The sequence below is a fragment of the Hyperolius riggenbachi genome, chromosome 1, assembly GCF_040937935.1.
Source record: "Hyperolius riggenbachi isolate aHypRig1 chromosome 1, aHypRig1.pri, whole genome shotgun sequence".
Classification (NCBI taxonomy): Eukaryota; Metazoa; Chordata; class Amphibia; order Anura; family Hyperoliidae; genus Hyperolius; species Hyperolius riggenbachi.
Genome location: NC_090646.1, coordinates 515,410,223 through 515,432,156, shown reverse-complemented (window position 1 = coordinate 515,432,156; position 21,934 = coordinate 515,410,223). Strand labels below are relative to the sequence as shown.

Below are 21,934 nucleotides of genomic sequence, written 5' to 3'. Positions count from 1 at the left end.
CATTTTTTTTACATAAAATAATTTAATGCACAACATACTTCTGTATATCCGTATTCCATTTATAACAGGGCGCATATTTCCACAGTCTCTATCCTATCCTGTTTTTCTGGCATTGTAAATCCATCTCCTTGTGCCGCAGTCTCTATGAGCCGGGGCTGCTTGTCACACATGGGGCAGAGCTTGTTCCGCACTGATGAAGCTCTCATCCATATAATAAGATTCCACCGTTCACCAGAGGTAATCGGGAGTGCTCCATGCATTTGCTGTCCTCTGTGCAGAATTCCCTGACCCGGCATGTGCTCGACCTCTGTATACCGCCTTTCATTGGCTGGAACCTGGATGGAACGGAGGTGATTTTTACTATTTTCCTGTATGTGTGTTCATATCATCATTTAATGTTTTCAAGGTTAATTTACTGTAAGGAGAAACTTTATGGTATAACCCATAGCAGTCAATCAACATTCAGCAATGTATGCAGTTGGACAAATAAAATTGCTGTTACTCTTGCCTTAGCTTAGCTAAATATTATTTACTGAACACGTTATTTAACATACAGAATGCTTTAGAGGTACCCCTAATTGATAATACAATTAGTATTGTAAACCTCCTATTTCCCCTCTGTACATAATCCTCTAATAATTATGTTTACAATATGCAAAATCAATCCAAAGGGAAGACTTATAACCTGGGCCCAGTACACACCGGCATATGGAAAACTGATCCGTGTAAAAAGTGATCTGTAGAAAGGATCAGTTTTTAAAGGCACCAGGTTTCCATTCATGACTCTCTGTTCTGTCGATGCGACGCATCCGTTGATCTGGAAAAAAATGCTGCAGATCCAAACCTGCAGGCCATTCAGCAGAAGGGACCGCACAGATCCATTTGGACGGAGCAATAAGAACGGATCCTATTGATTCATTCACCTCTGTAAGGGTCCGAATCCGCTAAACAAACCTTTTTTTTTTGTCCAATGTAAACAAGGCCTTAATGATATACTGTAAATAATAATAAATATAAGACTTTGTCTTATTAGTATATTCTGATTGAAAACAAAACTGGGAAAGGAAAATTATTTTCTGCCCCACTAGTGTAAACATATCTACAGCTTGACCAATAAATGCAAATATCATAGGCAACAGTGTAACAATAATGCATTCATATATTGGTCCTGTCTAATTTCAGAAGAAACTGTCCATTGCTGCAGGTGTCTTACAAAAAGGACTAAGGACCCAATCAAGTCACTTTTTCTCCTACGATTTTCAATATGACATAATTTTCATTTTCTGTTTAAAACAACTGTTCAGCATTTTGCAATTTAAGAAGTACCAAAATGTAAGTGAAAAGTACTGTTAATTATTCTGAGTATTTTCCTGCTTTCTGGTTGCTTAACATCATTCTATTGCTAAGATTTGAAATATCACCAAGGAGAAAAAGTTAATTGCATTTGGACCATTGTTTTCCAAGACAGTTACCTTCTTTCTATATGGATTAACAAATTTTTATTCATATTTGTAGTCAGATCAATTATATATATATATATATATATATATATATATATATATATATATATATATATATATATATATATATATATATATATAAATAATATTTTCATCATGTTCCCACAACTCCCAGACAGAAAAATACGAAGTATATTTATATACAATACACCAATTTTGTATCTTTTTGTGGTAGGTTTCAGAAGGATAAAGTCCTCTTCCTCAGAAAAATCATTTATGGTAGGGGTGTCCAAACTTTTAGGACAAGGGCCATATCGCTATTCTTGAGAGTGTTAGGGGCCGAACTAGCAAAATTAAAAACAATTTTTTTAATTTTTTGTTGATTTAACTGAAATATGCATGTGACATTTTGTCAAATCAAACATTTCCACAGGAAATAACCCAAATGCCATGTGCAGTTAGCACAGTGGCAGCTGCTAATCTGTAGCTGCCACTGCTACAGTGGTGGCTGATAACCTACAGGCGAACAAAGGGGGAGGCAGAGCGGCGACACAAGGGGGGCTCCTGCATGTGACACTCCAGCTACAGCCTGCAGGCCACATGGAATTAACAACTGTAAAGAGCTTTGGGGGGGCCACCAGAAAAGGCTTGGCAGGCCACATTTACGGTATAAGCTATACCAAAAAATAGCCTCCCGTATCCTAATGTACAGTAAACTATAACATGTCAGCCTAATCCAACATGTAACTTGTCAACATTCTGCTTCTGAGAAAATCAGGCAGGCAGAGCAAGCTGTAAAGAAAGCCATTTTCTATTTACCACAATGTAAATGTCCTTTCATGAGAAATCCCCCCTTCCAGCTTCCACACCACCTTCCTTTGCCTGGAGAAGTCCTCTGTTTGCACTGGAGTTGCATGTGCAAAATTCAATACCGTACATACAGAAAGGAGTACAGCCCCAAGAATCAGCACTAGACAGACTGCAAAGGAGAATAAGGAAGATGTTTGCATTGCTCTAAGTGGAAGAAGAGTATTAGAGCAGCAGTAGTTATTTTAGGGGTATTATTAAAGCTATCTGTGTAGAAAACATTGAAAATGAAGTTATACTTTAAATAATTAAATAAATCTTCAAGTTCATGGTAGTCAGACCTTCCTATCAGAGTTGGTGACTTGAAGGGGGTCGTTGAGTTGCAGGCACACAAAATAGCTAATATATTTAAGGATTATTCTTCTTTTTTGTATGGTCTTCCTAAGAATAAGTCGAGTGACTTCGTCAAGGGATTGTGGGATTATCTAGAGGAGTTAGGTATGCCAAAAATGTCACAAGATAGTAGGGATAATATGGAGAAGGAAATAACTGAGGAAGAAGTTTTAGCTATGGTAAATGCTATGAAGTTGGGTAAGTCACAAGGCCCTAATGGTTTTTCAAAGAAATATTTTTCCACATTCAGTGATGTGTCAGTGCCTCCTATGTGCAGATTCTTCAATTCCCTTAAAAATGGTAAGGGCCTAGAGATGTGCTAGAGGCGCATATAACGGTTATTCATAAAAATTGGAAAAGACCCAGCTTTATGTCAAAGTTATAGACCTATATCATTGTTGAATCTGGACATAAAAGTTTTTGCAAAAATGTTAGTGGAAAGAATTAAGCCTTGGCTGGGTTCAGTAATCAAATTTGATCAGGTGGGGTTTGTGCCAGGTAGGGAAGGGAGGGATAATGTGGCTAAAGCTATGTCATTGTTTAGATGGTCTTCATTGAAGGGGATCCCTATAATGGTTTTGTGGACGGATGCGGAGAAGGCATTCGACAGGGCGAATTGGGATTTTATTATGGCTACTTTGAAATTTGTGGGATTTGAGGAAAATAGGTTAAAGTGGGTTAAACTATTGTATTCAGATGCCTTCTCCCAGTCCAATGGTATGAGACAGGGTTGTCCTATGTCACCTATTATATTTATTTTGACTTTGGAAGTATTGTTGTGTACAATTAGGAGGGCCGGGAGTATTCATGGGGTGAAGGTTGGGAATGAGGAGCATAAATTGTTGGCTTTTGCTGATGATATCTTATTTTATGTATCAGAGCCACTGGTGTCATTGCCTAATTTGATTAAGGAATTCAAGAGATCTAGCACTTTCTTGAATTTCAAGATTAATGTGTCTAAATCTGAGGCTCTTAATGTTTCGTTGGCCTCAGTATTATTGAATCAAGTTAAGAGTAATTTTCCATTCCCCGTTTTAGAAGTGATGCAATTAAATATTTGGGTATAATGTTACCTAGTGATTTGTCTAGATTGTTTTCCCTTAATTATCTCCCGTTGTTGAACTTTATTAAAAAAAAATTACTGAGAAGGGTGGTGAGGGAGGGGTTTTTCGTGGTTTGGGTGTATAGATATCATTAAAATGAATATTTTACTTAGATTGGTGTTTTGTATGTCTATGATTCCGGTTTGTGTGTCTGCAACTTGAACTTGAAATCTATTCTTATTAAATTTGTTTTGCAGAGAAAGTCCTTGAGGATAGCTTATGGGACTTTGACTCATCCTAAAGAGATAGGAGGGTTGGAGCTTCCTGATCTAAGAGTATATTATAGAGCATGTGTTTTGGTAAGACTTTTTGAATGGAGGTATGGGGTTCATGTGAAAAGTTAGGTTAAAATTGGAAAAGATTTAGTGGGAATAGATCTGGCTAAAGGCCTATTTGCACTACACGCAGATTGGATGCAGAATGGATGCAGAAAAACTGACTACAATGAATGCCTATGGGAAAATCTGCATCAAAAAAATCGCGTTTAGTGGAAACAGGTCCATAGGCATTCATTGGAGTCACTTTTTCTGCATTCATTTTGCATCCAATCTGCGTGTAGTGGAAACAAGCCCTTAAGCTTTTTGGCTCCCAGAGATATTTAGAGATTTACCAAAGTGGACTCCTTCTTGGATTAAGAATGTGTTTAAAGTCTGTGATTCTGTTAATAAAAATGTGGTTGGTCTGAGGGAATTTCTTTATTATCCCTGTCTCGAGCGATTCTCTTTTTTTCCGCCTGGTAAGGAGAGGGGGTTTTCTGGATTGTGGGGAGATGGAAGTGTTGTAACCTTGGGGCATATTTTGAGTAATGGGAATATTAAAACTGACAGAGTATGGTCAGTTTCCTTTTAACTTTTGGCAACATAGACAGTTGGAACATTTTTCTGCAGAGAGTTTTTCATTTTAAAATGGAGTTATCGGAGTTTGAAAAACTTTTTGTGTTGGAGGCTTCTCCCATACATCTGATATTGTTTCTGTATAAAAATCTGATTTTGATAGGTGGTGGGGATTTTCCAGATTATTCGACTAGGTGGGAAGAGGACACCGGCATATCTTTGAGTGTTAGTCAAAACAGGGAAATATGTATTTTGGCACATGCTACTCCTGTCAGTTCTAGAATAAAAGGGACTCACTTTGAATTTTTGACTACAGTAGATGGTATAGAACGCCAGATAGGTTGGCTGCTATATATCAGGGTTTTAGTGATAGATGTTGGCGGGGTTGTGGGGCAAAAGGTACACTGGTGTGGGAGTGTCCGGTGAGCTCAAGCTTCTGGGATAGAGTGTTGGACTGTATTGGAAGATTGTGTGAAGAGTGTGGTGATTGGGATCCTGTGAAAGCGTTGTTGCATGGAACGTCAGTTTCCATTAGTAGATATAAGAGTATAGGTTGGAGGCCTTTAATACTAAGATATAGGTTGGAGGCCTTTAATACTAAATGGGAAAAATGGAGTGTGTTACAGGACACCGTGGAATATGGTGGAGATGTAGGGGAGGAGTCTCTTGTTGAAGAAATAGAATGTACAGTATTTGATGTAATTTGTGGGATGAGAGTTCTTTTGTATGACATATTATGGGTTGGATATGGTGAGGATTTCTATCTGTGGATTGGGAGGCGGAGGAGGGAGGGGATTGCTTTGGGTTGATTTTGTTTTGAATTGTGTTTACGTGGGGTACTATGTAAATTTTGAAGAAATGAGGAAGAGAGTATTGTTTTGCTTTTTGGAATTGATGGTTGTTCATGGATATGTTCTCTTTTCCTCAATAAATAATACATTAAAAATAAATAAATAACCATTCATAGCAAAAACATAAATGTTAGAACGTCACCTCTCTCATATCAGAAAAATAAAGGTTTCCATCAGTGAACTCTTTTCCGAGGGAAACATTCACAGTGACCTCAGAGTTGTCATAGTGGCAGCTGAGGTCCATGTCTTTGTCCAGAGAGTACTGCACTACGAAGGCTTTGTGGCTGTCCAGACAACTGCCTCCCCAGTCTGGAAATAAGAGAGAGACCAGAGGCCGCAGGTATTGCTCACGCAGAGGAGTAATGAATGAATCATCAAGCCCAAGCTCATTTAGAAGGACCTGTGAAAAAAGGAAACACTTAAATGAATCGTGCATCATAGTAGTGGAGATAAGAAAAGCATATAAACAGCTTAATGTCAGTCCTTCAATCTAAAGTTCCATGTCATGTACAGTATGTTTATGTTCCTGCAGCTCCCTCTGCCTATAGCAAATGTCCAAGCTAATGGAGAAAAAGTTAAAGCCCCCAAAACTATAAAGTGCGCAGTGGTGTAGCTAGAGATTATGGGGCCCCATAGCAACACATTCATGGGGCCCTCAGATGGAGACACTCTTGAGCAATGCTACCTGCCCCTACCCTTATGGATATGAGTTGATTGAGCAATTTACATTCTCTTGCAATCTACACTGCACATAGTCCATGGACACTGAGTGGGTGGAGGAAAATAATTAGTGAATACATCAAGTTCCACCTGGGCCCCCTCTGCTCCAGGGCCCCATAGAAGCTGCTATGGCTGTTTTGGTTATTGCTACGCTCCTGAAGTAAGGTACAGTCAAGATGCAACATAAAACACTTGTTTTCTTTCTTTATTGTTAGTTATTATTTATTTAGTTATAATGCCAAGACAATGGTAACGGTGTACAGTATACACTTGCCCAAAACACAACATATTTTACTTGTTCATTTTGAATTATAGATAGTATAAGACAGTCTCCTGACCTTTCAACACAAGGCCAGATATGCAGCAGCCGGTCAGCAGACACTGCAGAGTTCTCATTCTGATAGAACAGGCACACACCAGCTAAAATAACACAAGCTGTACAAAGCATCTGATGCCTGACATAACCAGGCTCCATAATTATTATTATTATTACTACAGTAAAACCTCCGTTATCCAGAACTCAGTGTAAGTCTGTCCTTTGTCCTAATTTGTCTTTAATTACTGTATTTCAACATTAATACAGAGTTGATGGTAAGTATACAGTGTGGAGTATAGTACCAATTTTTTTAGCTAGACCGATTTTTAACTTTGACTCTCAAGCAATCAGAAACTGCACTTATGCTACGTACACACATGCGACAACGATCGTTCGTTGAGGACGACGAACGAACTTTTAATTGATGAAAGAACGACCTAAGTAAAGTTAGTTTTAAAAGGTGTGTAACGATCTGATCGTTAGAACGAACGTTACATCACGTAAAGCAACTATTGCGCCTGCGCATAAAAATGAGAAGTTTCATGGAGAAATTGGGAAATGTGCATGTCAAGCCTAGTACGAACGACCGTTTCCAACGATGTACTACTTTTGCAAACGATCGTCGTTGGTTAAAATCCGCCGAGACAGAACTTTCTTTTGTAGCGATTTGGCTCGTTCGTCGTTTGCCTTAATAGTCGGTGGTTAGTTTTTTGTAACGATCGTCGTTGGTAAAGATCGGGGAACGATTGTTACAAACGACTATAGTCGCATGTGTGTACGCACCTTTATACAGCATCAGCCAATCCCTGTTGGTGACAGATTACAGGTTTTTTTTTTTCCTGTATTATCAATTTATATACCACCATCCATGGTGCTGTATGTTTATAGGCATGCCAACAATATGTAAAGTTTACATGGATGAAAAAAAGAACCTACATAAAAAGCAGAATACGTCACTGAAAACATTGTCATAAATGTACTTGACCGGTGCCAACCCCTGCCATGTCTACAGCTGGGCCAGTTACGAAATACAAGTAAAGCTGAAGATGATGAATGCTGATTAAATGTAATATTTGTTTTATTGTTAAAAAAAAAAAGGTACTATTTGTAGATTTCTGAAACACAGAATAGAATAAAAGAAAAGGCAGTACCCCATAGTTATTCATGGTGTTTGGACGCCCCTTTTCCATTTCTGATCCTTCAAAGTTTGCAAGTTCTTCCACAAAGTCTTTACAAAACTGAGCAGTAAATATAGGGAGTCGATATATCCTTTTATCTATGGAGGAAACAAATCTGTTTAGCAGAGGTGTAGATGTGTCTTTAAAAATACAATTTGTCTCCAAGAAAAAATAAATATTACCACCAGGACAGCTGTTGGTAATACATAGAGGATTTTCGTAAACTTTACTACAGATATCATTATCTGCTTTTGTATTGTAAATATGGATAATATGGGATTTTCTACTAACATATTCTCTTGTGGTTAGTCACAAAGCAGTTTTTTTTTGTATGTTTGACCTATAATCAACAAGAAAATGGAGTGATCCTGTAATCCAGCTGTGCCCAACCTACGGCCCGCAGGCCATTTGTGGCCCACAAGGCCAGTTTCTGTGGCCCGCGTGGCGGTGTCCTGCGGAGGGGGAGAGGATCGGGTGGTATTGCGTAGTTATAGTATCGGCGTAGTCCCGCGCATACACCAGCGTGTGCTCCGTATTCAGCCCCGGGTAGCGCTGGGATAGTTAGAAAGCCTCGCTCATTGGTTACTGCAGGAACCTTCCTCACACTGGTGTATGCGCGGGACTACGCCGATACTATAACTACGCAATACCACCCAATCCTCTCCTCCTCCGCAGGACACCGCGGGCAGCCTCCTCAGCCCCACACAGAGCGGGCAGCCCCCTCAGCCCCACACAGAGCTGACAGCCCCCTCAGCCCCACACAGAGCTGACAGCCCCCTCAGCCCCACACAGAGCTGACAGCCCCCTCAGCCCCACACAGAGCTGACAGCCCCCTCAGCCCCACACAGAGCTGACAGCCCCCCCCCCAGCCCCACACAGAGCTGACAGCCCCCTCAGCCCCACACAGAGCTGACAGCCCCCTCAGCCCCACACAGAGCTGACAGCCCCCCCAGCCCCACACAAAGCTGACAGCCCCCCCAGCCCCACACAGAGCTGACAGCCTCCTCAGCCCCACACAGAGCTGACAGCCTCCTCAGCAAGCACACTACAGGCTGGACTCTGATACCATTGCTGCATTAATCTGCCCTGTGCATACACCCAGGTACCGTACTGGACTCTGATACCATTGCTGCATTAATCTGCCCTGTGCATACACCCAGGTACCATACTGGACTCTGATACCATTGCTGCATTAATCTGCCCTGTGCATACGCCCAGGTACCATACTGGACTCTGATACCATTGCTGCATTAATCTGCCGCTAACGTCTCATTAAGAAAATGTGCATCAAATGGTGAGTACAACAATTCTTATATTGTCGTTTTCTTTTCATTTCCAACACCATGTTAACTGTTACTAGAAAAACGTTAAAAGTTTTACATCGAAATTTTGTATGCATGTGTTCCGGCCCTCGAGATTTTTCTTGATTTGAAGTTCGGCCCTCGGCCCAAAGGAGGTTGAGCACCACTGCTGTAATCTCTTTACATCTGGTAATATTGTTGAAGGTGAAAGAGTGCTACAACTACAAATGTTATCAACCGCTTTTGGACGACGCTAATTGAAATCTACACCCTGTTTGGGAGCTATTATCCCTGCCGGGGCGTAGATTTCACTCACTGCCGCCACACGCTCTTGCTTGGCTCACAGAGCTCTGTCGTCATAGCGATGGCAGAGCAAGTGGGCTGGGGCGATGGGTGAACAGCGGTAGCAGCAATTTCGTGCAGCGTGACGTCGGTGAGCCCCAGTTTTTGATGCCAGCAGTCTCTGGTCTTTAAGGGGCCAGAAACCAGGAGTATACCTGTAAGCAGCATTGTAACATTTAAGGTAACCTTCGGCCTGCAAAGTTTATGATAACCACCTGGTATAATTACAATTTAGTAAAGACCCAGCAAACACTTATTAGAGAATGATTAATTTATTAAAAAGCTACACAGTTTTAGAGTCTGTGAGCCTTATTAAATTCACTTTTTCTCCTAAGTTTTTTCTTAGGAGACAATTTTTTATCTTGTGTTTAACCATTTATGCCGTGCGGACGTGAGCCTCACGTCTGCAGCGGCAGCTGCTACAGCTGCAGGGACGCGCTAGTCATGTCCCTGTAGTTTGAGGGGGTTTGCACGCGATCGTGCGAGCAAATGCACGCAATCTCATTGTTGCTGGTAGCAGGGGGGATTGGCTGCAGGGGACAAAAGTCCCCTGTGCCAATCCGTACATATCCGCCGAGAATAAACACTTTTTTTTTTTCAAAAACAGTGTTTATTCTTAAATAGAGCCGCCGTGCTTCCTTCCGCCACCGATTTCCACCGCCGATCGTTAGGTTTATGAATAGGAACAAAGTTCCCATTCATTAATCTCCCCAAAGGCCACCCGTGATGCAGGCTTCCATTGAAGCATGTGTCACTTCCCTAGTTACAATGTAGCAACACATTGTTTCCTATGTAGCGTACTTGTAGGTTAATACGATTTGCTCAGCAGGGACATCTTGTGGCCAAATAGTAAAATTACACCTACTGACTTTAAGGAATAAAAAAATGAATATGCATGTCAAGAGGACATATTATTATAAATCTATGGGATAAAAATAAGCGATGGATGTAAAACTGAAAAAATGTACCTTTATTTCCAAATAAAATATTGTCACTATACATTTTACTAGGGATATAATGTTAACGTTGCAATAACCGGGACAAATGGGCAAATAAAATGTGTGGATTTTAATAACAGTAGCATGTGGTATTTTAAAACTAAAATGGCCATAACCTGAGAAATAATCATTTTTTCCATTTTTTTCTTAATTATTCACGTTTAAAATGCATTTAGAATAAAATAATTCTTAACATAATGTACCACCCAAAGAAAGCCTAATTGGTGGCGGAATAAACACGGTATAGATCATTTCTTTGTGATAAGTAGTGATAAAGTTGTGGAATGAAATGGAGGAGCGTTGAAATGGGAAAATTTCTCTCATCCATAAGGTGAAAAATACCTGTGGGCTGAAACCTCTGAAAAACTCTGCAATTGTAAAAGTATGAAAAAGTAGGTGAAAAAGTACTATCAAAATTATTGAGTATTTTCTTGCTTGCTGGTGGCTTAAAATGCATGTTATTGTTAAGGTATAAAAATATCACCTAGTAGAAAAAAAAGAGTCACTTGAATAAGGGCCTGTGTCTGAAGTTGTACGATACTTTATTTTACACAGCTCCGGGTGCTGCAGCAAAGCAGGACATAACAGTATGGGGATGGGTGACTCTCTCTTCAATATACCATGCTATATAGTAGTGTACATACTGCATTTCAATGCTGCATGCAGTATACACAAGTGTATACAACCTGACTTTGTACCATTGCTAATACCTGAAATGGATTCTAGCAGGTTCAATAGACCATCCAGATCAGCATGAGAAGACTGGCAGTAACGGACAGCTTCCAAAAATTCTGCTGCTAGAAAAGACTCCTTTAAAAGAGAAAAATAGGAAAAGATTAATGAATTAGCCAAATGATTTTAACTATTTTACTTTCTTGAACTTTGACTTTCAATGAACTGTGTATCTGGCAAGCGTGCAGTTGGTTGACCCCATATTTAAACTTTGTGTGCTTTATAACCAGGACCATTTCCCACTGTGACATTGTCATCCATTGGATCCTCAATGCAATTGAAGGATTAGGATTCAAAATACCTGCAAAATATACAACTCTGGATGCAGCGGTTTATAATGGAGGGAAATGTCCAATTTCCTTTGCAAGGCCTCTTCAGCTAATTTCAGTCTTCGTTCAACTTCTGTCTTCACCTACAGTGTATTGAATAAAGCAAGGTAATAGTGATGTCAGTACGACTGAGAAAACAAACTGCTTATGTGAGATTCGGCTGCATATTAGTTCTATGACACTGAAATGAAATTGTTCAATAAATGACCCCATTCTCTCAAAACCCACATGCAGTCCACAAGGCTGTGTATATTCCTTTTATTTTCATGGTGAAGTGAAAAGAGTAGCCTGAAAAACTGTAGCTCAATTTACAGGCATTCCTATTGGAACCTTGTTATCACTGGTCTCTACATATATATATATATATATATATATATATATATATATATATATATATATATATATATATATATATATATATATGTAGGTATTCTTTTTTACGTGGATTATGGTGTTTAGGACACCAATGGCCTGTTTACAGGCATTACTACAGCCCTAAAACCAAATTCACTGTTACCATCATCCTACAAATGAAACTGAACTAAACTCATAGTAAATGGACGTTTAGGAAAGGCTGATGTATCACATGTTGTTTCCTGTACCTTTTCCAGAACCCGTTCAAACATCTCTGGGGTGCGACATCCTCTGTCTTCCAATGCCTGTATGACACATTAAATGTTTCATTATTCAGAATGGTGAACCTGCTTTATCATAATAACATAACTTTACACAGTGTCTTCTTCAAAACATTTGTATTATATAAAGTTGTGACGTTTTATACGTGACACTGGCCCTCCCTTCTTCCAGGTGAGCACCTACAATTTATAGGAGCAAGTCATTCCTTCCATGCCATGATAGGTCTCTACTGAAGGGAAGGTGCCTGGCAGTCTTCCAGAGCGCCATAGGAGGCAAAGGGATGCCAAGTCTTTTGGGATGCATCCCTTTGCCTATGGGCTTCCAGAGTCCTTTGGGAAAGATGATAGTATTGTTCTCCATGCAAACTAAACTGAAATCGAGTAGTCCATTATAATTACAAATTATTTTTTATTATATACAAGATATTCTTGGTCCTCAAATTTCTGTAAGTGTCTAGTTCTAGTCTAATTGAGGGGATCCGATGACGCTTTCTGTTTAGTCACAACCACTAATTTGTAGGAAATAGGGGATCAAGCAGGAAATGAAATCCACGGCACCAGCTGGAGACCAGCGGCCAAAGGCCATGGGGAGGGTCCTAACGTGCAATTGTAGAGTTAGTGTTTCCCCTGGTTCCCATTTTTCTTACAAATTGGTGGGCACGATCAATTTGCGTGAGCAGGAAGCGGCCGATAGCCTATGAGGTTTCCCACTGAGTCTCCTCAACTAGACTGGCACCGAGTATCCTGCCTCTCAGCGCCTAACAAAGATGTGTAGTGACATTGGACTTCTAATTTTTGTTTCATATACAGTCACTGGAATTAGTCGAAGTGGAACCTTAACTTTGCAAAAAGATTTGTGGAGAAAACAATTAAAGGGAACCAGAGAGGATGACACATACATACCAGGGGCTTCCTCCAGCCTAAAACGCACGGATCGCTCCCACGCCGTCGTCCTCCGCTGCCTGGATCCGCCGCCACCGGGTCCCGTCATTGCCGCGAGTCGGCCGGTGGACGCGGCCAATTCTCTGCATCACAGGGTGCTCTCTCCATACAGATACGCATTTGGCTGCCTACTGCGCAGCCGCATGCGTACGTGTATGGAGGGAGCCTCTGTGATGCGGACAATTGGCCGCGTCCGCCGGAAGTGACGGGCCCGGTACCGGCGGATCCAGGAAGCTGAGGACGGCGGCGTGGGAGCGATTCAGGCTTATGGGGCTGGAAGAAGCCCCAGGTATGTATGAAATATTTTCCTTTTTTCACCCCCCGTTTCTCTCTGGTTCCCTTTAAAGCCTGTATAAAGACTAATGTGAAAACCCAGAAGCTGCAGGAGAGGATGGATATACAGGGACAGCGCTACCATAGAGGCAAAGGGGGCAATTGCCCCAGAGCATGTAGGGGCCCCCAGTGGCTACAAGAGGAAAACATTTTTTTCAAAAATACCTTATAGTTTTTGAGAAAATCGATTTTAAAGTTTCAAAGGGAAAAAAATACACATTTAAAAACCCTCCGACTTTAATGGTTAATAGCAAATCCACCTTAAATGCTAGAAACCCTAAATTTGCAGGATATGTTAAGGAGATCATTGGGAACAAGAGAAAAAAAACAATTTTTCAAAAAGACCTTATAGTTTTTGAACAAATCGATTTTAAAGTTTTGAAGGAAAAAAGTATACCTTTAAATGCGGTAAATGTCACATTTTGTAGCAAACCTAACGGTAGTGTAATTTTACATGCATCAAAAGAAAGAGCAATACATTTCCTGACGGGGTTTCCAGGGGGTCCATACGCAGCCACAGCGCTTTGGCCAGGTATCGCTATACAGCCGCAATATGGCTGTATGAAGATCCCTAGCATTTTTTCCTATTTTCCCAATTTTTTTTTATGTTTAAAGTGTGGGAATTTTTTTTTTTTAATTATGTGGGGTCCCCCCTCCTGAAACTTTTTAACCCCTTGTCCCCCATGCAGGCTGGGGTATCCAGAATGTGGAGCTCCAACCGATTGGGGCTTCACATCCTGACTATACAAGCTGCAAAAAGGTCCCTTAATGACGATTTTTGTTCCGGGGTATCTGTTGGGGGGGCCCCCTAGGTTTATTTTGCCCTGGGGCTCCATTGTTGCTTAAACCGGCCCTGTGGATATAAGCAGCACACCCACTACACTATGGAAGACCTGTTTTTGAAGGTAACACAGTTTGAGGTCACAGGACTAGCCCTGCTGTCTTTTTCTTATGTTTGACTTTAGTTGGGCTTTACTTAAAGAGACTCCGTAACAAAAATTGCATCCTGTTTTTATCATCCTACAAGTTCCAAAAGCTATTCTAATCTGTTCTGGCTTACTGCAGCACTTTCTACTATCACAGTCTCTGTAATAAATCAACTTATCTCTCTCTTGTCAGACTTGTCAGCCTGTGTCTGGAAGGCTGCCAAGTTCTTCAGTGTTGTGGTTTTGCTATGAACTCCCCCTTCCAGGCCCCTCTATGCACACTGCCTGTGTATTATTTAGATTAGAGCAGCTTCTCTCTTCTTTCTTATCTTTTACAAGCTGGATAAATCGTCCTCTGAGCTGGCTGGGCTTTCACATACTGAAGAATTACAGACAAGGGCAAAGCTGTTTGCAGGAAGAAAAGAGCAGCCTGAAACTTCAGTGCATGAGAACAGGGGGAAAGAAACACACAAATGATCTCTTGAGATTCAAAAGGAAGGCTGTATACAGCCTGCATGTGTATGGATGTATTTTCTATGTGTGGACATACTGTACATCAACCTACGGTACTTCCTGTTTTGGTGGCCATTTTGTTTGTTTATAAACAAACTTTTTAAAACTGTTTTTAACCACTTTTAATGCAGCGAGAAGCGGCGAAATTGTGACAGAGGGTAATAGGAGATGTCCCCTAACGCACTGGTATATTTACTTTTGTGCGATTTTAACAATACAGATTCTCTTTAATGGATACCAGAGCTGAACAATGAAATCAAAACGGAAGGAGCAGGCATGTATTAGATGGCATCCTCATGCCCACCGCTCCCCGTTCTCCTCCGTCCCCCTCCTTTGTACTGATAATTATCTGCCGCAGCTCAGTCCAGGTCGCCGGAGTCGGGCAGTAGTGCCAGACAGGAGTGCTCTGCATGTGCGCATGACAACTTTTACCATCTCCTTGAAGTATGAGGGCCATCAGATTTTCAATACCATGAACAAATTGTGTAGGTAAGCTCCCATACTACATAAAAGTGATAAAGTTGACCAATAGTTGCCCAATCAAAATTGGACGTGTGCACTCATCCTATTCCTTACTAAAACCAGAACAATCAGTTATAAGGAGAAAGGGAATAAAGAGATCACTGCCACACTGATTTGTAAACTCTGCTGAGATCAAGCTATAGTGATTTAGGGGCACCAAGTTTGTTTTTTAATCTCATATATGCAATGGAGACTTTAGGCAATGGTGAAGCTGTGCAGAGGCAGAACATTCAAGAGAACTCACCATATACTTTATGAAGGTGAAAAGTATCAGGATGAAAATACCTTGTGGTAGTCTCTAGTGAACTGCTGCACATCTGTGAACCTGACATGCAGCTTGTGTTCCTCTATGAAGATATTATCAGTGTAGAAACAGGCACAGCAGTAGGAAGCATTACTGGTCCTGGCTGCCATGGCAAAGATCTATGGAGCAACAACACCCTTCACATCATCATACTACAATCCTGCCAGCCCTGCTTATTCCAGCTGTACAGTGCACTAAGCCTTCTACATCCGGGTATTGCTAACGAAAGAGACTCCTTCTAACTATAAGGGACAGGCGGCAAGTATGACTTGTCACTGTGCAGTAGGTTAGGCTTTGTGTAGCGTATTTTGTTAAGAAGCTGGGAAGTGTAACACGATCCCTAAGCCTGTGTCACAGTAAAGTGGGCCCCCCGGAAACTGAACACCGATCAGCTGCTAGAGAAGTGTGTGGCTGTGTGCAGGTGGATGGAGGTTGTAAGATGACGTGAATGAAATGGGAGATCCGACTGTGCTGTAGCAGTTCTTGTGTGTATCTAAGTTGTGCATGGCTGCCATGTTGAGGTGACTCTGGTGCTAGTGATCATGGAGCCCCTGCAGGTGGCAGAGGAGGTGGTGGAGTCCAGCCCCAACAAACTGGAAGACATATACAGGCTTCTGGCTGAGGGATCTTTTCCTTCCTCTTTCTGCTCTATTAAGAAGAAAAACCTAAAAAGATATGCCCGCAAGTTTGTACTTGAAGGTAAGATAAAATGTTACACATTTATAGTAGTTCTGTATTGTAAACATCAAAAGGAAGTTGGACAGGAAGAAGCTGCACCAGGCTGGTGGAGGGGACCTAGCAGGAAAACTCATATACCAGCGCCGCTGCCTGCTTGCTGCAATTTGGGCACGAGCACTAATTTGTAAAAAATAAGGGACACAACAGGAAACACTATCCATGCCACAAACTGAATAGGCGTAATAAAGTTGTCTGAGCAGAGGCCGAAGTGAATGCCAGGGCAGTTTCTAGGCTAAATTGCACCCAGGACGAGGGTGTAAAAATTGTGCCCCCCACCCCCGTGGACTTGCGAACCATTACTCTTTAGGGACAGTCACACAGCCACAGGTCACAAGTAAATCTGCCTACTTACTAGTGACCAGCCGCTCATCCAGGAGGAAGCAGGGACCTGGAAAACACACAGGTGAAGAGAGCCCAGAAAGCCGACTCCTCCATGGGCGCCGCACACTGACTGCCTGCAGTACCGCTACATGACATCAGGTGTCATCAGGCGGTGGTGATGTGATGATGACTTGACATCTGACGCTAGCAGCCCAGGAGGAGTCAAGGAAGGTGATCACACTGGTAATCTTCTATTTGGCTGCACCGCGCGTCACCAGCTCCCTGGCGGTTATGTCCTTCTGTCTGCGCAGGCAGTGTCTGCGCATTGGGCAGTGCCGGCAAGTAGAAGAAGGGGGTTCTTCTACTTGCCGGCACTGCCCAATAAATGGCCTTGGCGAATGCCATGCAGTAGCCCAAGGGTCCTGGTGTGGTATTTTTGAGTTTATTTAATGGATTGTATTTCCTACTGGGTCCCCTATTTCTTGCAAATTAGTACAGTAGTGGCAACCAAATCAGTGAGTTTGCAGCGAGCTGTGAGCAACCGCTGGACTATAAGGTTTCCCACTGGGTCCCCTCAACCATACCAGGGCTGAAGAAGCAGGCATTTTTAGATATCTGCACTCAGGTCCTCAAATATCCATCCATGAGAATTAGATCAGAGCTTATTGATATTGAATCTCCAATAAGAGACAGGATGGGGAAATAAACATCAAGAAAGTTGTAGAGACACGTAAGTGGCCACATGTGTTCCATGTTTCCATAGTTTTGTATGGGACTACCCTCCTTGTGAAAGAAATTATTAGTCACTGAATCAGTTTCTGTCAATTATAACTGAATGGACAACTGATATGCGGGCCAGGAGAAGGAAATGTTCACGTTTCCCTATGGCTCAGTTCACTTTACTGTATATACAGTGGAGGAAATAATTATTTGACCCCTCACTGATTTTGTAAGTTTGTCCAATGACAAAGAAATGAAAAGTCTCAGAACAGTATCATTTCAATGGTAGGTTTATTTTAACAGTGGCAGATAGCACATCAAAAGGAAAATCGAAAAAATAACCTTAAATAAAAGATAGCAACTGATTTGCATTTCATTGAGTGAAATAAGTTTTTGAACCCCTACCAACCATTAAGAGTTCTGGCTCCCACAGAGTGGTTAGACACTTCTACTCAATTAGTCACCCTCATTAAGGACACCTGGCTTAACTAGTCACCTGTATAAAAGACACCTGTCCACAGAATCAATCAATCAAGCAGACTCCAAACTCTCCAGCATGGGAAAGACCAAAGAGCTGTCCTGAACTGAAAATTAAAAGTCAAAATAAGCATACACAAGTCATACTTACCTCCCATGTAGTCTACTCCTCAATCTCTTTCTCCTCTCCCGTGTCCTGTTTGTCCACTGTGATCAAGGGAATTCTCTGTCCTCCATTTTGAAAATGACCATTACCCCATAACATCTTTCTGGTCAGCACACTGTTAAACTGTAACATTGTCCACTTGAGCCATAGGGAAACATGGACATTACCGGGCACATCAGTTGTCCACTCAGCTATAACCGACAGCAACTGATATATAACTGACAGCAACTGATATATAACTGACAGCAACTGATATATTTCAGTTCTGACAAAATGTTGTCAGAACTGGAAGGGATCATTGTCAGAAGAAAATGGTGAGCTTCTGAGAGGAACTGATGGCAAGGTAACTATGTAATGTTCATTTGAAGTTACCTCATGTGTTTATTTTAAATAATTTTACTTAGTACAGGTTCCCTTTAAGGTCTGGGCCGAGAGGTACAGTTGTGACTGCATATAGGTGGTATAAAAGCAAACTGACAGTTAAGGCCTCTTTCCCATTGTAGGCTGAAAACAGATGTGTTTAACTGATCAGTTTGTTCCATAGCAGTGCATTGTGAAAAAGGTTTCAGTTACAACATACAGTGGAGGAAATAATTATTTGACCCCTCACTGATTTTGTAAGTTTGTCCAATGACAAAGAAATGAAAAGTCTCAGAACAGTATCATTTCAATGGTAGGTTTATTTTAACAGTGGCAGATAGCACATCAAAAGGAAAATCGAAAAAATAACCTTAAATAAAAGATAGCAACTGATTTGCATTTCATTGAGTGAAATAAGTTTTTGAACCCTCTAACAATAAAAGACTTAATACTTAGTGGAAAAACCCTTGTTTGCAAGCACAGAGGTCAAACGTTTCTTGTAATTGATGACCAAGTTTGCACACATTTTAGGAGGAATGTTGGTCCACTCCTCTTTGCAGATCATCTCTAAATCCCTAAGGTTTCGAGGCTGTCTCTGTGCAACTCTGAGCTTGAGCTCCCTCCATAGGTTTTCTATTGGATTAAGGTCCGGAGACTGACTAGGCCACTCCATGACCTTAATGTGCTTCTTTAGCCACTCCTTTGTTGCCTTTGCTGTATGTTTTGGGTCATTGTCGTGCTGGAACACCCATCCACGACCCATTTTCAGTTTCCTGGCAGAGGGAAGGAAGTTGTCGTTCAGGATTTCACGATACATGGCTCCGTCCATTTTCCCGTTAATGCGATTAAGTTGTCCTGTGTCCTTAGCAGAAAAACACCCCCAAAGCAAAATGTTTCCACCCCCATGCTTGACGGTGGGGACGGTGTTTTGGGGGTCAAAGGCAGCATTTTTCTTCCTCCAAACACAGCGAGTTGAGTTAAGGCCAAAGAGCTCTATTTTGGTCTCATCAGACCACAGCACCTTCTCCCAGTCACTCACAGAATCATTCAGGTGTTCATTGGCAAACTTCAGACGGGCCTGCACATGTGCCTTCTTGAGCAGGGGGACCTTGCGAGCCCTGCAGGATTTTAATCCATTGTGGTGTAATGTGTTTCCAATGGTTTTCTTGGTGACTGTGGTCCCTGCTAATTTGAGGTCATTCACTAACTCCTCCCGTGTAGTTCTAGGATGCTTTTTCACCTTTCTCAGAACCATTGACACCCCACGAGGTGAGATCTTGCGTGGAGCCCCAGAGCGAGGTCGATTGATGGTCATTTTGTGCTCCTTCCATTTTCGAACAATCGCACCAACAGTTGTCACCTTCTCTCCCAGCTTCTTGCTAATGGTTTTGTAGCCCATTCCAGCCTTGTGCAGGTCTACAATTTTGTCTCTGACATCCTTGGACAGCTCTTTGGTCTTTCCCATGCTGGAGAGTTTGGAGTCTGCTTGATTGATTGATTCTGTGGACAGGTGTCTTTTATACAGGTGACTAGTTAAGCCAGGTGTCCTTAATGAGGGTGACTAATTGAGTAGAAGTGTCTAACCACTCTGTGGGAGCCAGAACTCTTAATGGTTGGTAGGGGTTCAAAAACTTATTTCACTCAATGAAATGCAAATCAGTTGCTATCTTTTATTTAAGGTTATTTTTTCGATTTTCCTTTTGATGTGCTATCTGCCACTGTTAAAATAAACCTACCATTGAAATGATACTGTTCTGAGACTTTTCATTTCTTTGTCATTGGACAAACTTACAAAATCAGTGAGGGGTCAAATAATTATTTCCTCCACTGTATGTTGTAACTGAAACCTTTTTCACAATGCACTGCTATGGAACAAACTGATCAGTTAAACACATCTGTTTTCAGCCTACAATGGGAAAGAGGCCTTAACTGTCAGTTTGCTTTTATACCACCTATATGCAGTCACAACTGTACCTCTCGGCCCAGACCTTAAAGGGAACCTGTACTAAGTAAAATTATTTAAAATAAACACATGAGGTAACTTCAAATGAACATTACATAGTTACCTTGCCATCAGTTCCTCTCAGAAGCTCACCATTTTCTTCTGACAATGATCCCTTCCAGTTCTGACAACATTTTGTCAGAACTGAAATATATCAGTTGCTGTCAGTTATATATCAGTTGCTGTCAGTTATATATCAGTTGCTGTCGGTTATAGCTGAGTGGACAACTGATGTGCCCGGTAATGTCCATGTTTCCCTATGGCTCAAGTGGACAATGTTACAGTTTAACAGTGTGCTGACCAGAAAGATGTTATGGGGTAATGGTCATTTTCAAAATCGAGGACAGAGAATTCCCTTGATCACAGTGGACAAACAGGACACGGGAGAGGAGAAAGAGATTGAGGAGTAGACTACATGGGAGGTAAGTATGACTTGTGTATGCTTATTTTGACTTTTAATTTTCAGTTCAGGTTTTCTTTAAAGCTAATGGGAATCGGTTATTAAATAAAAAAAAAGTCAGATACTCACCTAAGGAGAGGGAAGGCTCGGTCCTATTGAGCCATCCCTCTCCTCTCCCGGTGCTGCGCTGGCTCCTTCGTTCACATCCCCTGCCAAGGGGACTTCGGAAGTCTTCGGGAGCCGAGTCCTCCCAAAGACAGGCGGCACACACGCCAGTGCGTCATAAAGGGCGCGTGCGCAGTGTAGAGCGGCCTGTCTTCCCGGCCAGCATTTCCGAAGCCTCCCTTCAGCCGCGAGACAGCGGTATTTGACCGAGACGGTCGAATACCACTATGGGGGAGCCAGGACAACAGCGGGGACCGGGAGAGGAGAGGGAATGCTCTATGGGATCCAGAGCCTCCCTCTCCTTAGGTGAGTATCTGACTTTTTTTTTTTTTTAAATACGGGTTCCCATTAACTTTAAAGTGGATCCGAGATGAACTTTTATTCATTGCATAATTGTGTTCCTTACATATAGTTTATAGGGCATTCATCAAGCCAAATACTTTTTTTTTTTTTGTTTTAATACTATAATTCCCTATAAACTAAACAAGCCTCGCCCACAGCTTCTCCAAAACACCAAGGCACTCAGATCCATGTAGCAAGGGCTTATGGGAGCTCAGTCTGGGCAAGAGGAGGAGGAGGTTACTAGCCAGAGAGTTCAGAGGCAGAGGGGAGGGGGAGTGAATTTTTCACAGGCTGAGGGGTGGAGATTCAGTTGCAGATTACCTGTGTAATGATGACAAACAGAACATGGCCGCTCTCATTGTATCACAGGAAGAAATCCTCATATACTGTTGAAGCTGTTTACAGTTAGATTTGCTTTCTAAACGTTAGATAATATATATAGACAAGTTACTTGTTATAGTTAGTTTTTCATCTCAGATCTGCTTTAAATTTTCACTGTTGTGAAAATTGAAAAATTTAAGGTATGTGTAAACATATACAAATAAGAAGTACGTTTCTCCCAGAGTAAAATGTGCTATAAATTACTTTTCTCATTTGTTGCCGTGACTTACAGTAGGCTGTACAAATCTGACAGAACCAACAGGTTTTGGAACAGCTAATCTCCTCATGGGGGGTTATCAGTGTTTTATTTATTTTAAAAAGCAC

At 41.5% G+C, this 21,934-nt stretch overlaps 1 protein-coding gene across 2 annotated transcripts; it reads right to left on the bottom strand.

Moving 5' to 3' along the window:
• OGFOD2 (2-oxoglutarate and iron dependent oxygenase domain containing 2) lies at nt 1-15,881 on the bottom strand. Of its 2 annotated transcripts, none has more exons than XM_068244299.1 (7): nt 15,520-15,881; nt 11,966-12,022; nt 11,336-11,446; nt 11,013-11,112; nt 7,635-7,759; nt 5,590-5,847; nt 1-335 (listed from the first exon to the last, which is right to left on the bottom strand). In XM_068244299.1, the coding sequence occupies exons 1-7, from the start codon at nt 15,646-15,648 to the stop codon at nt 60-62; spliced, it is 1,056 nt and encodes a 351-aa protein (XP_068100400.1). In that variant the 5' UTR covers nt 15,649-15,881; the 3' UTR covers nt 1-59. The 2 variants fall into 2 exon arrangements, with proteins under 2 accessions (XP_068100400.1, XP_068100409.1); XM_068244308.1 differs by having other exon boundaries at nt 15,479-15,566.
• Nucleotides 15,882-21,934: the final 6,053 nt, after the last annotated feature.